General features: G+C 41.4%; 1 protein-coding gene across 6 annotated transcripts in view; it reads left to right on the plus strand.

Annotated features, from left to right (window-relative positions):
- LOC122080604 overlaps nucleotides 1-17,566 on the plus strand; it is a 53,640-nt gene that overhangs the window by 11,340 nt on the left and 24,734 nt on the right. For 4 of the 6 annotated variants that reach the window (XM_042647389.1, XM_042647391.1, XM_042647392.1 and 1 more), the window contains exons 2-7: nucleotides 4,976-5,052; nucleotides 5,916-5,991; nucleotides 6,082-6,154; nucleotides 8,020-8,071; nucleotides 8,461-8,522; nucleotides 8,974-9,037. In XM_042647389.1, the coding sequence (XP_042503323.1) occupies nucleotides 4,976-5,052; nucleotides 5,916-5,991; nucleotides 6,082-6,154; nucleotides 8,020-8,071; nucleotides 8,461-8,522; nucleotides 8,974-9,037 (404 nt within the window). The remainder of the gene's footprint in view (nucleotides 1-4,975; nucleotides 5,053-5,915; nucleotides 5,992-6,081; nucleotides 6,155-8,019; nucleotides 8,072-8,460; nucleotides 8,523-8,973; nucleotides 9,038-17,566) is intronic. The other 2 variants (XM_042647393.1, XM_042647394.1) reach the window with 2 other exon arrangements.

Consider the following 17,566-nt stretch of genomic DNA (forward strand, 5'->3'; position numbering starts at 1 on the left):
ATCTCATTCTCTTCCTCTCCCACGCCACTTTTCCCTTTACTGTTCGACTGTAAACCACATCGATTTCCTCCTTTACTCAGGTTCTGCCAGCTGCCAAAAAAAAAAAGAAAAAAAAAAGAAGCAAGAAGAGAGAGTCGATAGGGAAGATCGAACCAAGAAAGAATAAAAGAACAGAAGAAGTGAAGAGAGAGAAAGACAGAGACAGAGACAAACCTGTCAATCTAGCTCTTCCTACCGCAAGCCGACTTTCGATTTCAAAGCCTTGCATCATTTCTGTCCTTCGAAATCATGAAGACCATTGCTGGTTGTCGAATGCATCCGCCGTTGGCTTTTTTTGGTTTGCTGAAAAGGTTGAAGACGTTAGTCCCCAACCCATGATCTTTAGTTATCTCTTCTATTTCCCATATTGCCCCCACTCTTTATCTTTTAATTCCTTTTATCCCATATTTTTTTTATTTACAATTAGACCCTTGCCCCACAATTGATACCCTTTGTGGTTTAAAGTGAAATTCAAGTAATTACAATTCTGCCCTCCTTTGACACAAAAAAGAAAAAAAGAAAGAAAAGAAAAGCAAGGCTAGCCGATGGATCGGGATCTTTTATTAGATATTCGTCAACAGATGTAGCTGGTACGAGAGAAGCTCGATGAGATGCAACAACTTTGCATGGACTTCAAATCCATAACACACTCTACCTTCAACCATGTGATCTCAGCTGTTGAACAACAGGTAGACGAACCAGAAGATGAATCACTCGAGGTAGAAGAAGAATGGAGTTATTGGAAGTTGAAGATCCACTTGTGGAAGATTTTAAATCAGTTGATCTCTTCAGTGAACTGATTGATTTTATTTTTCCGAGTCAATACTTCACCAATGAACTTAGCGTCGTGGATTTCATATCATTCGATCTTGGTTTTGATGGTGATTTCATACAAGCAATGATGGATGTTGATCGATTGGTGTTGATTCTCCCGTTCTACAAAACTCGTGGACGAGTTTTTCTCAACATCAGGGGAATTGATGTAGGTATGCACCCATGGAGCGACCCATACCCATCTGGGTATCCAACCAGAGATGAGCCGGACGCATATCGAGTTTTGGCTAGTAGGATATTTTAGGATTTTATTTCTATCTTCATGCAATCTTTTATTTTTGGTAACTTAGGTAGGTGATACCTACTAGGATTTAGTTTCTAATTAATTTGAGTTTCCAATTTAGAGTAGGTTTCCTTTTAATGTTGGTTTTTTTTTTTTTACTATTTAAATGCATGTAATGTTCAATTAGAGAACAGAGATTGAAGAAAATATGAATTGAGTATTTGTGAAGCCTGTGGGCGTGTGTGTGAGCGATTCTCCTTCCCCCCCCCCTTTTCTTAGTGCGATTTCTGCTTCCCCTGCAACTTTGAGACCCCTCTTAGGGATTTCTTTCCTACCCCTACCGGCCCTCCATCACGGCTTCTCTTGGACTGAGATCAATATGCATTGAGTGAGATATTTTTGCAGTTATCAACATCATAAAAAATAAATTTCACTCCATTCCATGGTGTATAAAGCATATTATTGATGACTGCAGAACCTTACTGCTTCAATTTGCTAAGGTTACTTGCCATCATATCTACAGAGAAGGGAACGTGTTACCGATCTTTTAGCCAATAAGGGAGCCGATCTTCAGGAACCTCACTTTTGGACTTCTTCGCCGCCAGATTTTCTTTTTTCTTCTTTAAATGTTGATGTTTCTAATGCTATCTTTTTTTGTGTTAATTAAATTTCCTTACAAAAAAAAAAAAAAAAAAAAAAAAAGTTACCTGATGGGAGAGTAGACTCTGGATCGGAGGGAAATTGTGGAGCAGTGGTAGTGGTTCTCGTCTTTCTACGAAAAAAAAAAAAATACACACTCATAACCCCTTCTTAGTCGACTTGGGGCCCCGTCTCCTGTACAAAATCCTCTCGTGTCCCTTGTTCAATCACAATCTCCTCTTCCTCCTGATCAAGTTATGGACCATCAAATGAGGAATCAAAGCTACCTCTTCTCTTCCAGTAGACTCCCCTGAAGAGGTGCCAAAGATGGGTAGTAAGCTTCTGTCTCATGGAACACCACATCCATGGTAACTAACATACAATTGGAAGGTGGGTGGTAGCACTTGTATCCCTTCTGAGGGGTAGAATATCATTCAAAGAAACACTGAAGTCCCCTAGGATCAAGTTTACCATGAAGATGATGATTTCGGGCAAAGCAAACAGACCCAAAAACCTTGGGAGGCACCACAAAAGATCTGGATCCAATAAGTAACTCAAATGGACAACGAAACCCCAGAACACGAAACGACATCTGATTAATGCTGTAGTAAGAACCTCCTCACTCCAATATGAGGCAGGTACATGCATCTCAAACATAAAGAGATATGACAACCTCTAACAAGTGTATTTTTTTCTCTCTGCAACCCCATTCTGGGCAGGTGATCGGCACAACTAATCAGATGAACAATGCCATGGTCCGCAAGGTAGGTCTGAAAATAGTCTTCTTTGTATTCTGTACTATTATCAGTTCTCAAGGTCTTAATCCTAGCATCATATTTAACCAAACAGTGAAAGTACTGGAAACATTGGAAGACTTCATTCTTATGATGCAAGATATATACCCATGTGAGGCGAGTATAACAATCAATAAAAGTAACAAACCATCTACATCCAGTCACATACACAGAATAGGCAGGACCCCAAACATCATAATAAATCAATGAAAAAGGACTAGTACTTCTATTATTAGAAATAGGATAAACATTCGGAGTATTTATAGCAACCACACAAGCATCATAAAAAAACTGGTTATGATTACATTGGTGAAATGAAACTGGAAATAACTTAGATAAAGTGCCCAATAGTGATGCAGCAATGAGGACATATGAAAGGAGAAGGAAGAGGGGTGTTGGCCAGGGCAATTAGGGGCTGCCCAAGCAGCTCACGTTTTTAGTTGATGGGCTTTTCCTCTAGGGCTTGGTCTAGTGGCTTGTCTGGTTCAGTTGACTGTTCCAACTTAGTTGTCTTAGTTGTTTAAGTAGTTTAGTTTCCTTTTCAGCTAGCTTCTAATTTCAGTAGTTACTAATTTTCAGTTTTTAGAAAGTATTGTAATAATAAGTCCTATTTAGTAAGTGTTGGACCTTCTATTTTGTAATCCCTTCCCCCCATCACATATTATAAATAAAGCTTAGGAGGGGTCCTAGCCTCCCATGATTTATGAAAAAACTTTGCTGCCGTTGCTGCTACTTCTCTGCTAAAAATTACTTTATGTTTGATCAAAGTGGTGGACTGGTGTATGATCCTGTGACTCTCTACGGTGTGAAGTCCAGGAGGTTCTTCTCTCTACTTCTTGCTCTTCTTCTTCCAAGCATCCAAGGAGTTACATATCAGTCCATGTTCTACAAGAATCATTCCCTCTCTCAGTTCTGCCCAGAAAATTAGAAAGTCTTGCTAGAATTTTCAGAATCTTCCCAGACCAAACTAGCCATCCATTTGGGCTGAAATTTGGATCAAAGGTGCCCCTCACCTAGGGAGGAACTCAACCCAATCTTGAGGCCTTTCTACCCTTTGGTTGTTGAGATATCAGAAATCTCTCAGATTTCGTCTTTTAGTAGATTTTTCAGGCAAGGACTGAAATCAACAGGCAGTTCTTGTCCTGTTCTGATTTCTACACTTCCCTTTGGTATTAATCTTGTTTGTTGGACTGTGTTGGGATTCATATTGGCCCTTATTAGGTCCTATTTACCTATTTACTGATTTGACCTAAGAAGCCCTAACTATTGAGATCGATAGCTTGCTGTTATGTTGTTTGGTGTGCATCTTCTAGTACATCTATTGGGATGTTCATGGTTGTTTTTCTGATAAATAAAAGTCCTGTAGTTGAAGGCTTGATTGACTTGTCTATTGAGCTTTACATTAAGTGGTATCAGAGCATGACAGAGAACAACCCTCTTGCTGATATGATGGCTGCAATGATAGAGATGTTACAGAAGTTTGACAGCAGGACGGAAGGCTTTTGAAGAAAGGTTGCTGGCGCTGGAAACTCAACACCAACATCCTACTCATGGTACTCGTGCCAACTGAGCATGATGCTCCAATGCACTATGCTGCCCTAGTTACTTTCATGAGACCTAACCCTAATCTGAGAGGGCCACAAAGGATCCCTGTAGTGCCACCAACTTTTGAATACCATATGAGGAGTTATTTTGACAATGATCGTCCCACATACCATAAGCACTCGGGAGACTCACAGAATGTCAAGCTTGATCTTAAGGAGTATGATGGTAGGCATGACCCCCTAGTGTTCTATGACTAGTTAGTAGCATTGGACGATTATTTTGATTATTATGACCTATCTGAGGAACGGAAAATCAAATTAGCTCCTGCTAAGCTAATCGAGGCTGCTCGTGATTGGTGGAGAACCCATGAGTGAGAACTTGAAGAACGTGGTAGAGAACCTACCACATGGGAAGAGATGAAGCATGAATTGTCTGACAAATACTTGATACTTAATTTCAAAGCCCGTATACAGGATCAGCTGAACTCTCTTGTCAGGGAAATACGACAAGTGTTTTTGCGATGTTTTTTACCTGAGTCCCATTGGGAGAAAAAAATCTGTTGTAGACTTGCAGGTATCCTTGTGAAACTCTAGGTTTTAATAGCCACGTGTTGGAGGATTACTTTTTCTTTTAACTTTTTGCTTGTAGCTGTTATTAAGGAATATTTATGCTCTAAAAGAATTGTAGGAGTCATTCAATTGATTGCATTGTAGACATTCATTAGAAAAAGGAGGAGAAAAAAAGATAATGACTGCATTTTGGACTACTCCTTTGGTGGATAATGTAAGGTTTTAAAGTCTTAAAATTTTTTATTTGAAAACTGTATTGGATCCTTGCCTACTTGTTTCAGTAAGTTCTAATGGTGGTCCAAATTTATATATCCTTTCACTTTTAATTGTAGGAAGGACATCAGTCTTCAAATGAAACAGGTCTGTAAAAGTACAGTTCAAGGAAGATATCTCCTTTCTGATGATAATGGTACGACATTGTTTCTAATATTTCAAGCCCCCCCCCCCTCTCCTTTCAAAGCTTTGCATTATAAGTCAAAATGTTTGACAAATGCAAAAAGATGCACGTTCCATATCCCTTGCATGTGACATTCAACAGGAAAAAAATTGGTTCTTATCTTCAAGTCACTATCGTCTGGTGGTTAGACTTTAGATTCCACCTGATATTTGACATCCAAAATTGGAGGTTGTCCTTTGTTCTGAGGACGGCTTCTTCTTTTGAATGCTTCAACTTGGAAAATGATGATTTATATATCATGGTTTGAAATTTTTTTTTTGCTAAGAGCTTTTATAGCACTCTCCCATCTTGTTAAGACTACCAGGTCTTTTATCTCCTCTATGAACATCTTGTTCCAGTGGAATTGTAGACCTTGTGATTCTTTGGCTGATGAGCTTATGAATGGTGGAAAACTAGGGGAGCCTTACATGGTTATGTAGCTGTGCTGTTTGTATGGTGTTATTTTCTCCTCCCTCGTCATATTGTTTTTATTATTAATAAATATTTCTCTTTGTCCTTACAAAAGGGGGAGGAGGACTGCATTGAGTTGTTCATTTTGGTATCTTATATATTGAGTTTTTCATTCTGTTTATACATATATGTACATGTTGGCACACATCCACACATACACACACTGTCAACCCTAATCCCAAGGATTGTAGAAGATAAATTTTTGCTGTCACTTCATTGCTGCTACAGCTTTCTCAAATATGATTTTAATTGCTTACCATGCATGCGATGCTCTATTAGTGCATATATGTTCACATTGCTGCCTAAGAAAAAGACAGCAGTTCTCTTGTCAGTGACTTTTCATCCAACAATTCTTTTAATTGCAGGCCACGTATGTGATGCTCTATCAGTGGATCCATGGTCTCACTGCTGCCCCGTGGCAGGAGAGAAATTTTCTTGTCAGTGAGTTTTCCTCTGGATATCAGCTGTTCTTTGGCCCAAATTTGGAATGACTTACACAGATTGGTGAAAATTATTCGTACTTGCTTGCAGTGGATGCAATCTTGTCTCACAATGCTGTAATTCGTATGAATACTGTGTTTCATGCTGTTTAAATCCTGCTCGGGTATCTACTTGAGCATTTAGTTTCTTTGTATTATCATTTTTTTTTTCAGGGTAAATTACAGCTGAAATACCCAATGTTTAAGAAAACGAAGTTTAGGGTACCTCATGTTTGAGATATTTTTATGTGTTTGGGTTTCTTTACCGGCCAGTTCTGATAAAGGTTGGTCGTATTTCCAACTTTTCCAATGGCTATTTCCCTCGTCCCTAAACCCAACTCCCACCTCCACTCTATCTCCAGCATCTCTCCCCCCTCCCCAGCCCTATGTTCTTCCTCCTCTATCCCCATCACCACCCCCGCATCAGTCCCAGCCCCTGCTCCCTCCCTTTGTCCAACCCTCTGCCACTTCCCGCTCCCCTTGGCACAACACCATTGGGTAGCGCGAAGTGGGGAGTGTACCGGGGCCGCCTCGAAGCAAACCCTGGGCTATCTGCAGAAGAGAGAGAGAGACTGACAATTCAAAAAAAATAAACTAAAGTTTGAAGGGAGAGAATATAATGATAATGGCAAGAGAGACATGAAAGAAACCGGGTTAGAGAGAGTGTATGTCCAGAAGTTCATTGTCAAGTGGTTGAGTTGGAGAAGCTCTCTTGTGTGATGCCCTAACGTGCAGAAGTGAAAAAAGAAATAAAACTTTTGGTTATTATTAGGGCCTCTGCTGCTGCTACTTTGATTCTGAGATGCGAAATTGAAAGGGTAAGAAACAAAGGTAGAATAAAATGAAGATTCAAGAGCAGAAAGGAAGAATGTACCTGGGATTGTCTTTGCTAGTATGGATGACAGCACTGAAGCAGATAGGAGGTGAGGGGAAATGGCAGGGAGAGGGAAGGGAGGGAAGTGGGACTTAAGGGCTAGAGGATGGGCTCATGGGCGCTTTTCCTATTCTGACTGTTTTGGAACATTTCGATAAAAAAAATCTTAATTCATTTTTCTATTTTTGTTTTGTGAAAAAGTAATGCCGCAATTGAAGACATCGAGGCCATTCATTGTGCCTGGGACATTCTTTAGGAGGATGGCTTACGTTGCTTTTCTGCTTATGTCTGCTTGAGAACATCCATCAATCAAATCATAAGATTCATCACATTCAGATCTCCCCTTGTCAGTGATGATGGGCTCCGACGAAGCCATTCACAGTCTCTCTGGATTGAACCCTTGGTTCCAGCCCATCATTATGTGTTCTCCGTCAGGTTTCGCTTGTCTCAATGCCCCTGATTTAGTTCTCAATACTGTTGGCAGCTACTGGTTGGTCTCAATTGGCAACCTCATGGATTATTGGAAGCTATTACAACTCCTCACCCATCAGATGGTTGTCTCCAATGGAGCTTCGTAGCGATTCGAATTGAAAGGACTCAACGGAAACCCAGGGTCTTGGAGGTAGAGATGTAGAGAGGCTAGGACTGCGTAGGGTGATTCTCGGTTCCTCACTCATCAGTTGGTTCTCTCTCCACTGCAGAGGGTGCAGCTTCAGTGCGGGGGGGGGGGGGAAGAGAGAGAGAGAGAGAAGGAGGCGGGGAGTGCGGAGAGTTGGGAAAAGGGAGTAGGGTGGGTGGTGGTTGGTTTGGGGGGGGGGGGAAGAAAAGAGGGCGGGGGAGAGATGCTGGGTGGGAGCAGAAGGTGCAGAAGGGATCGGAGGTGGATGTGGGTTTAGGTAGGGGTGAGAGAACTTGTAATAAGCAAAGTTGAAAATATTTCCGGTCTTAAACATAACTGACTAATAAAGAACCACAAACTTAATATTTCAAACATGAGGTACCCCAACATAGTTTTCTTAAAATGTTGGGTACCTCATATGTAATTTACCCTTTACCTATTTGTAAACTTGAATTTCTGCCCCTATGATTTACCATGGTTGGTCTTTTCTTCAACAGACACAAAAAGAACTTGCACTGAAGGTGAAGATTGCCAAGCCGATGACAGCAGGTGATACTCTAACACGGAATAGAGGAAACTTGTTCTTGACAAAATATGAATTTCTTCCCCCAGTAGCAATGGTAGTGGGTTCAGATGAAGTCATAGATATTTGAACAAATTTCGCCTGAAAATTTTGGCCCCCTCAAGTATCTACCAATTTTGACCATTTGTTGGACGGAGTTTATTACTTTCAGTGTTGGAAATGCAACCATATGACAGGTGCTTTCTGAGATGCCTCAATAAATTGTTACATTCATCTTGCTGGAAACTCGCTAGGTTTATTTATCTATTAAAAGAAAAATCCCCAGGTTTCCTCTTGTGAAAGTTTTACTTTGTAGTCAGGCTTTGTACCCATAAGTTTGATAAACCAGGATGTCATCTGGTTCTCTTTGTGACAGGGACTTATGCAAGTGTCTTTGATTTCTGTGCTGGGAGGTGTCGTCATAATTCTGAGAGTGTGGTATGTAGCTATTGCATGCTTCTTAAGTACAATTGTTATCCAACCTAAGAGAATACGTTGTGGGATAACCAGAAATGCCCTTGGAATACATTATTGTGCCTACTTAAGCAATGCATGTTGGTAAAGGATCTAGACTCGTTTAATAGCCCCCAAATTTTACTGATTGATGATCTTATCTTCTAAACACCATATAAATTGCATCCTGTTGAATGGTAGGGCCATGGGGAAAAATTGCAATAGAATAGTTCACCGGCCAAAATAATAAAATGCTAGTTCGAGATCATCTGTATGTGAAGTTTTGCCTTTTAGTGAATCTAAAAGTAGCAATCTGTTGAAAACAGACAGGATATCAACCATTTGAATTTGAGATGGGTTAAGAGAATGAAGTGAATATTCCTCAAATTTCTTGCATTTGGTATGGTATTAATTGAAATAAGTTAAAATATTTCAGGTTCATGAGAATGCTTATGCTAGCGATTATCATCACTGCTTTTCTTTGCCATTAAATTCTTCTGGTGAGTCTACATGTCCTCTCCAGAATTGTGCTTTGATGCTTTGAAACTTCTGCCTGTTGTTAATTGTTTGAAACTTCTGCCTGTTAATTGTTTAAAACACGAATCTCACAATTAGGAACGGATATTTGTGTATCTGTGTCGCCCATACCCAGTTTAGTTTGAACACATGAAAACATTAAGAAATCATGCAGCTATATTTAAGGACAAAAACAAGAAGATTATCGGTTGCTATACATGTGAGTTTTAGCAGTAGTGTTAATAGCATGAATGGGGAGAATGCTTGTGTGATCTAACTGATCACACAAGGTATGTATTTATAATAAGCAAAAAGAGAACAGAATTACAAGTTTACCCCCCCCCCCCCCTTAACCAACCCATACTTAACTACGACAGAATAGGTCGACCAAAGGGGGAAATACCCAGTGTGCCCTTGTGGGCCTGCGGCATACTTAGGTTACATATTCTAACACTCCTCCACAAGTTGGGGCATAGATGTCACACATGCCCAACTTGACTAAACTAGGATGAAACATCTTTCCAACCAGCCCCTTAGTGAACACATCAGCTAGTTGATCACCAGACTTCATAAAAAAAACACAAATCAAACTAGCATCCAACTTCTCTTTGAAGAATTGTTTGTCGATCTCCACGTGTTTGGTTCGGTCATGCTGTACTGGATTATCTGCGATACTGATAGTAGCCTTGTTATCATAGTAAAGCATCATAAGAAGACGAACATGTATACCAATATCATCCAAAAGTATACGCAATCATAATAACTCACAAATACCCTGTGCCATGGCATGAAATTCTGCTTCAGCACTAGATCTAGCCACCACATTTTGCTTCTTGCTATGCCACGTGACAAGGTTCCCACCTACAAAGGTACAATAACCAGAGATGGAATTTCTGTCAGGTGAATCAGTCCACAAATAGCGTCTGTATAAGCTTCAACTTGGTGATGATCACGAGGAGATAAAAGGTTCCCTTTTCCTAGAGCTGACTTCAAGTATCGCAAGATATACATAACTGCTTCCCTATGGAAGGAATAGGGATCATGCATAAACTGACTAACCAAACTCACAACCACAACAATACCAGGTCGTGTATGAGAGAGATATTTCAGTTTCCCTACCAACCGTTGGTAGCGGCCATTGTCAACTGGTTCACCCTCCTGTTCCTTGAGCCGGGTACTAGCTACTATGAGTATCAGAAGGATGACAACCGAACATATCTGTCTCGGATAGTAGATCAAGGTTGTATTTCCTTAGAGAGAGAGATGCCTTTTGAAGGCATGGCAACTTCAATCCTAATAAAGTACCTTAACTTTCCAAGATTTTTTATCTCAAATTCTCTGCCCAGAAAACCCTTGAGATGATCAATCTAAGTATTATCATTTCCTATTACCATGATGTCATCCATATAGACAATGAGCATTGCAACTTTCTCACAGACCTCTTTATGAACAATGTATAGTCAGTATTACTCTGCTTATAACCCCACAAAAGTCATAGCCTTGTAAAATCTTCCAAACCATGCTCTAGGTGGCTGCTTCAAACCATAGAGAGCACGCTTCAACTTACAGACCTTGCCTTGAGTTCTTGTACTAGAGAAACATGGTGGAATATCCATATACACTTCTTCATCGAGTTCTCTAATCTCTATGGATGAAAACATTCTTTACATCAAGTTGCTGGAGTTCCCATCCTTAGGGTCACAACACATGAGATTAAGACTTGCACAGAGGTCAACTTGGCAATTGGGGCAAACGTCTCTTGGTAGTCAATTTCATATGTCTGAGTGAACCCTTTAGCCACAAGTCTTGCCTTGTATTTGTCCATAGAACCGTCGATCTTCTATTTTACCACAAACACCCACTTACAACCAACAGGTCTCTTCCCAGGTGGAAGAGTCACAAGTTCCCATGTAACATTCTTTTTTAAGGCATCCATTTCTTCCTCTATTGCAGCCTTCCATTTTTTATATCTACAAGAGTTTCCTGTCAATTCTTGGGAACACAAGTAGAAGAAAGAGAAGATACAAAAGCACGATATGAGGGCAAAAGGGAATCATATGTGTTGAATGGGGTAATGACTTGTGTCTAATATGACACCTGCCCTCTTTATTTATAACAATGGAGAGAAGGTTCTAGAGAATTACAAAGACCATTAAACCCCTTAGGCTCCGTTTGGTAACTGACACTTTCCCTAAAACCCACACAACACTCCCCCTCAAGTTGGTGCATAGATATCACATATGCCCAACTTGCAGATAATAGGATGAAACATCTTACTACTAAGACCTTTAGTAAATACATTAGCCAGTTGTTCATTACTGGGAACAAAAGGCACAGTGATAAGGCCCATGTCCAGCTTCTCTTTGAGGAAGTGTCGATCGATCTCCACATGCTTGGTTCGATCATGCTGGACAAGGTTGTGAGCAATGCTAATGGCAAATTTGCTGTCACAAAAGAGCTTCATAAGAAGGGTAGCAGGAACAACCAAATTAGTGAGAAGACCATGAAGCCATAGGAGCTCACAAATGCCATGTGCCATAGCATGAAACTCTGCTTCAGCACTTGAATGGGCAACCATGGCTTGCTTCTTGCTATGCCATATAACAAGGTTACTACCAGCAAATGTGCAATAACCAGTAGTAAACCTGTGGTCATCAGGGGAACCTGCCTAATCTGCATTTGTGAGGGCCTCCACCCTAAGGTGATGAGGAGGAAAAATGATGCCACGTCCTGGGGAAGATTTCAAGTACCGGAGAATACGCAGCACAACTTCCATGTGAGTTAAGTAGGGATCATGCATGTACTGACTAACTAGGCTGACAGTAAATGCTATGTTAGGGCGTGTATGAGAGAGATAGATCAACTGCCCCACTAATCTCTGATATCTACCTTTATCTACTGGATCACCTTCCTTGCTACTTAGGTGACCATTAGCTTCAATAGGAGTGTCTACCGACTTACAACTAATATGCCTGTCTCAGAGAGAAGATCAAGCACATACTTCCGCTGAGACAAGTAGATCCCACGAGAAGACCTGGCAACTTCAATGCCAAGGAAGTAATGAAGTTGTCCTAGGTCTTTGATCTCGAATTCCTCACTCAAGTATCTCTTGAGGCGAGAGATTTCTACCAGATCATCATCAATAATAACACTATCTTCTACATAGACTATTAGGATAGCAATCTTTCCACCAGATCTCTTGATGAACAGAGTGTGGTCGGCATTGCTTTGAGAGTAACCTGTAGCAACCATAGCCTTATGGAAACGTCTGAACCAAGCACGAGGGGATTGCTTCAACCTATACAGAGCATGCTTCAGCTTGCATACCTTCCCTTGGGTTTTGGAGCAAGTGAACCCAGGAGGAATGTCCATATACACTTCCTCCTCAAGTTCCCCATGAAGGAAGGCATTCTTCACGTTTAAATACTAGAGATCCCAATCTAAGTTGGCGGCACAAGTCAAGATAACACGAATTGTGTTCATCTTAGCAACTGGAGCTTAGCAACTGGAGCAAAATTCTCCTGGTAGTCAATCCCATAAGTCTGTGTGAAGCCTTTGGCAACAAGCCTAGCCTTGTACCGATCCACTATACCATTAGCCTTTTGTTTTATTATGAAGACCCATTTGCACCCAACTGTCTTCTTTTGTGAGGGAAGACACACCAGATCCTATGTGTCATTCTTCTTCAGAGCCTGCATCTCTTCAAACATAGCTGCCTGCCATTGTGAGTCTGCACTCACTTCCTGCCAGGTATGAGGAATAGACACAGGAAAGAGAAGACACAAAACTATAGTAGGAAGGAGAGAGAATCATAAGAAATAGTTTTAGCAATAGGATGTAAAGTATAAGACCTAATGCCTTTACGAACAATAATAGGCAACTCAAGAGACTGATCAACAGAAGGAGAAGGAGAATTACCAGGGTCCAAGGGGACAAGATCAAGCTCGAGAGGAGACGACTGACATGGTAGGGTAGATGATGGATGTGTAGTGGCCTGATTCTGCTCTTTGCGACTATACACATGTATCTCTGGCTGAGGCATAGTAGGAGAAGTAGGAGTGTCACTCTCCCCCTAAAACGGGGTACTAGCAGGGATAATCAATTTCAAGAGACAGCAGAGACGGTGGCACATCTTCCATAATGGAAGGAGACTCCCCCTGAAGAGGTGTCGTAGTGTAGTATGACGCAGATTCGTGAAAGACAACATCCATAGTCACAAACCAACGCTAGTAGGAGGATGAAAGCACCAATAGCCTTTCTGAGTAGGAGCATACCCTAGAAAAATGCATCGGAGACCACGAGGATCAAACTTTCCATAAGGATGATGATTGCGAGCATAGCAAACACTACCGAATACCTTAGGAGGAATAGGAAAAACAGCAGAACCTTGGAAAAGATTTAGAGGAGAGTGGAAGGCATAGACTCGAGCAGGCATTCGGTTGATAAGAACGGCAGGCAGGCAGCAGTGAGAATTGCGTCGCTCTAGTACTGGGGAGGAATATGCATCTCAAACATAAGAGAGTGTGCTACCTCACAAAGGTGGCGATTCTTCCGCTCAGCAACCCCATTCTGAGCCGGAGTATCCACACAATTGGTCTGATGAAACATCCCATGATCGGAAAGGCAAGCTTGAAAGTACCCTTTAAATTATTCCCGACCATTGTTGCTTCGAAGGATCTTAATGGTAGCACCGAACTGAGTCTGAACCATGTGGTGAAACTGCTGAAAGCAATAGAAGGTCTCGCCCTTGGTTTGCATCATATAAACCCTAGTAGTCGGAGAATGACAATCAATAAAAGAGAGAAACCACCGATAACCATTGACAGACATAGCGGGATGGACCCCAAATATCATAATGTATCAATGAAAAAGGAGTGGCACTTTTATTTCTAGAAACTGAATAAGTGATTCGAGTTTTTTTAGCCAAAACACATACCTCACAAAAAAACTGACTCGAATTACAATTTTTAAAGGAGGGAAAAACTCTAGCTAAAGTTACCAATGGGGGATGTCCCAACCGACGATGCCACTGCCGTAACTCAGAGATGGGAGCTGACGTAGATGTCTGAAGAGCCTGACCAGAGATCAACGCCGAGTCATCATCAAGCAGATACAGACCACTACATACCCTATCAGAGCCATTCGTTGCCCTTGTCACCAGATCCTGAAAAACATAATGAGACGGGAAAAATGTGACTTTACAATTAAGACTGGAAGTAAGACTACTAATGGACAAAATGTTAGTGGAAAAAGAAGGAACATGCAATATAGTAAAAAGGAATAAAGAGGGGGTACAACCAACAAAACTTTTCCTCAGAATAGTGGAATAAGTCCCATTAGCTAATTTGACCTTACCATTACCAGGACAAATAGTATACTGTGAAAAAAGAGACAAGTAGGCTGTCATATAATCAGAAGCCCCAGAGTCTACAATCCAAGGGGTAGAAGGGACAGACATAGTATGGCCACAAAAGGAGATACCTGAACCAGAAGGGGTGGAATGAGCAGAGCTCGCAGTGGCAGGTGCAGGAGAATTTGGACGTGTTAAGAGGCGCCGGAGGGTAGGAAGCTCGTCAAATGATAACGAGGCTACTGAGGAGCTAAGAGTAGAGTTAGAGTCAGGGCTCTCAGTATGGTTGGCCTGCCCAGAAGTACTGACACAACCTTTCCCTCGCCCTTTCTAGATGTATAAGTAGGACGACTATGAAGCTTCCAACAGTGCTCCTTGGTGTGATGCTTCTTCCCACAGTAATCGCACTTCATTGGAGTCCTAGTAGAGGAGCCACCAGACTGTGGGATTGCACTAAGGGATTGAGTGCCAGAAACAAGTGCAGATCTCTCAGTAGGAGTGGCAACTTGTTGTGGAAGCATAGTGGTACGTCGATTGTCCTCAAGTTGGATCACAACATAGGCTTGATCTAAGGTAGGAAGGGGGTCACGACTCAAAACCTGAGACTGCAACTGATCAAACTCCACATTCAGACCTGCCAGAAAGTTATAAACCCTGATTTTGTCCTCTCGCTTCTGAAACTTGGTGACATCTTCAGCGGTGGAAGGAGTGTACTTATTGAAATCCAACTCAATCCATAGTGACCGCAACTCATAGTAGTACTGTGACAGAGTGAGCCCTCTCTGCCTCAGATCATGAACCTTTTGGCGAAGCTCAAAGACCTGAGCATCATTCTCTGCTTGGGAATAGATATCCTAGACAGACTTCCTGATCTTCGCAGCGGAGTCAAGGAGGAGATAACCACGCGAAAGCTGTGGCAATATGGAGTTGACGAGGAAGGACATAACCAGAGAGTTGGCACACTCCCACTTGTCAATCTTAGGGCCCGTTTGATAACGTTTCAAGAAACGCGTTTCTGCCGTTTCTGTTTCCAGAAACAGCAGAAACGGAGTAAAAAGCGTTTGATAAAACTGTTTCGTTTCACCTATTTTCAGAAATAGAAATAGAAATTTTTACTTATTTATGGTTCAAGAAACGACCTAGGTGAAACAAGTTCAACTTGTTTCACCGTTTCTGGAAACGACTTGTGGCCATTCTTTCATTGGTTACTATCGACTTCTAAAAACATGACTTATCAAACACCTTCAATTCCGTTTCTGTTTCTAGAAACGAAAATTTATGTTTCTGCCGTTTCTTGAAACAGAAACGACAGAAACGTTATCAAACGGGCCCTTAGTACCGGTGGTTGGACGCTTCGTGGTTCCATTGAGGTACTCGTAATAGCCATGGGACTTGATGGACATGCAGACCGAGAGTAACCACATAAGGTAGTTTGTGCCATCAAGCTTGATAGCACAAGGAGGAAAGGTAGGAAGAGCCGTGGTGTCTCCGCCAGTAGAAGTAGATGGGATAGTAGACATGGTTGCTACTCAAGGGGGCTGTGCATAGAAGAGACACTAGTTGGAGATAGAGAAAGCACCAAAATAACCAGAAAAAGCTAGAAAACCCAAAAATCGATAAAGGGTAAAACCCTGAGAAAATGATTTTGAGGATTACTCCAGAACAGAGACCTCAAACGAAAAAGTGGTCGGTACATACCACCACAAGGATAAGAGGCACTAATCGTAACAAACATCAAACAATCGGAGCATCCCGGCAATGAAAAAATGTTCTAAGGGAGAAAACCCTGAAAAAGTGATAAACAAAGGTTCTGGGTCGCTCAGATCATTGTAGAAGAGAGTCTGAGAGCCCAGGGGAAAGATGGGTGGAGGCTAGAAACCCTCTTAGTGGTTTAAGAAGCTCCCACCACAAGAGAGAAGCAGATGAAGAGAGATGGAAGGAGGCGCAGATGAAGGAGGGTTGGGAGAAAGAGAGAGAAATGAGAAGGAGGCAAAGAGATGGAGAAGAGGGAGAGCCCTTAGGGTTTCTAATCCCAAGGCTCTAATACCATGTTAAATGGGGTAATGACTTGTGTCTAATATGACACCAACCATCTTTATTTATAACAATGGAGAGAAGGTTCTAGAGAATTACAAAGACCATTAAACCCCTAAGGGTTCGTTTGGTAACTGACACTTTCTTTAAAACCCATAAAACCCATTATTACAATAATATGAAACAACATGAGATATAGGGTTTTGAGTACAGGTCTTAATGTCTTTCTAAGAACAATAGGTTGGTCAGAAGGAGAAATTATACCTGAAGTATGAGACTTAGTCAGGTTTTGGATCCAGGGCTAGCGAAGGGATGTGTAAAGGTGATGCAATAGTGTTGATGATATGAAGTTTCTTATTTTTGGTATGTCCCCTATGATAAACTTGAAGAGTGGAGTCATCAATTTATCTATGGAAATTCACCAATGGTTCTCTGGACTAGAGTCATCTCCCCCTGAGTTGGAACAATAAGAATAATAGTATTTGTCATAGGCTTTGTCACTTCACTATCTTGTGGGGCATGAGGATCCTTAGGGGAAGATGGTGGGTGCACTGGTGGAGCAAGCAGATTCAGAGTCATCTCTTTTTCACTAGTAATACCAAACTCCCCTGAAGAGGTGACGTTGAGTAGTAACCAACAGATCCATGAAACATAACATCCATTGTTACCATAGTACGGCGGGTAAGAAGATGGTATCACTTGTATCCTTTCTGTGTAGGAGAGTAACCTAGAAAGATACACTTAGTGCTTCGAGGTTCCAATTTTCCCGGTGAACGATGATGATCCCTAGCATAGCAGCACACCTAAAAATATTTGGAGGAACCAGGTAGGATATAGCCCCTTGAAGAACCTCAATAGGAGTTCGAGAGTTGAGGACACGAGTTGGCATGTGATTGATTAGGTAAGCTGCTATGAGGACATCATCACTCCAATACTGAGATGGAACATGTCTAGTAAACATTATGGCTCGAGCAATATCTAGTAAGTGCCTATTCTTACAACCACCCCATTCTGAGTAGGAGTGTTGACACAACTTGTTTGATGAAGAATCCCATGATCAGCTAGATATTTTTGAAACTGACCTTCCATGTGCTCTGTTCCATTATCACTTTGGAGAACTTTCAGAGTG

The sequence above is a fragment of the Macadamia integrifolia genome, chromosome 6 (genome assembly GCF_013358625.1).
Source record: "Macadamia integrifolia cultivar HAES 741 chromosome 6, SCU_Mint_v3, whole genome shotgun sequence".
Lineage (NCBI taxonomy): Eukaryota > Viridiplantae > Streptophyta > Magnoliopsida > Proteales > Proteaceae > Macadamia > Macadamia integrifolia.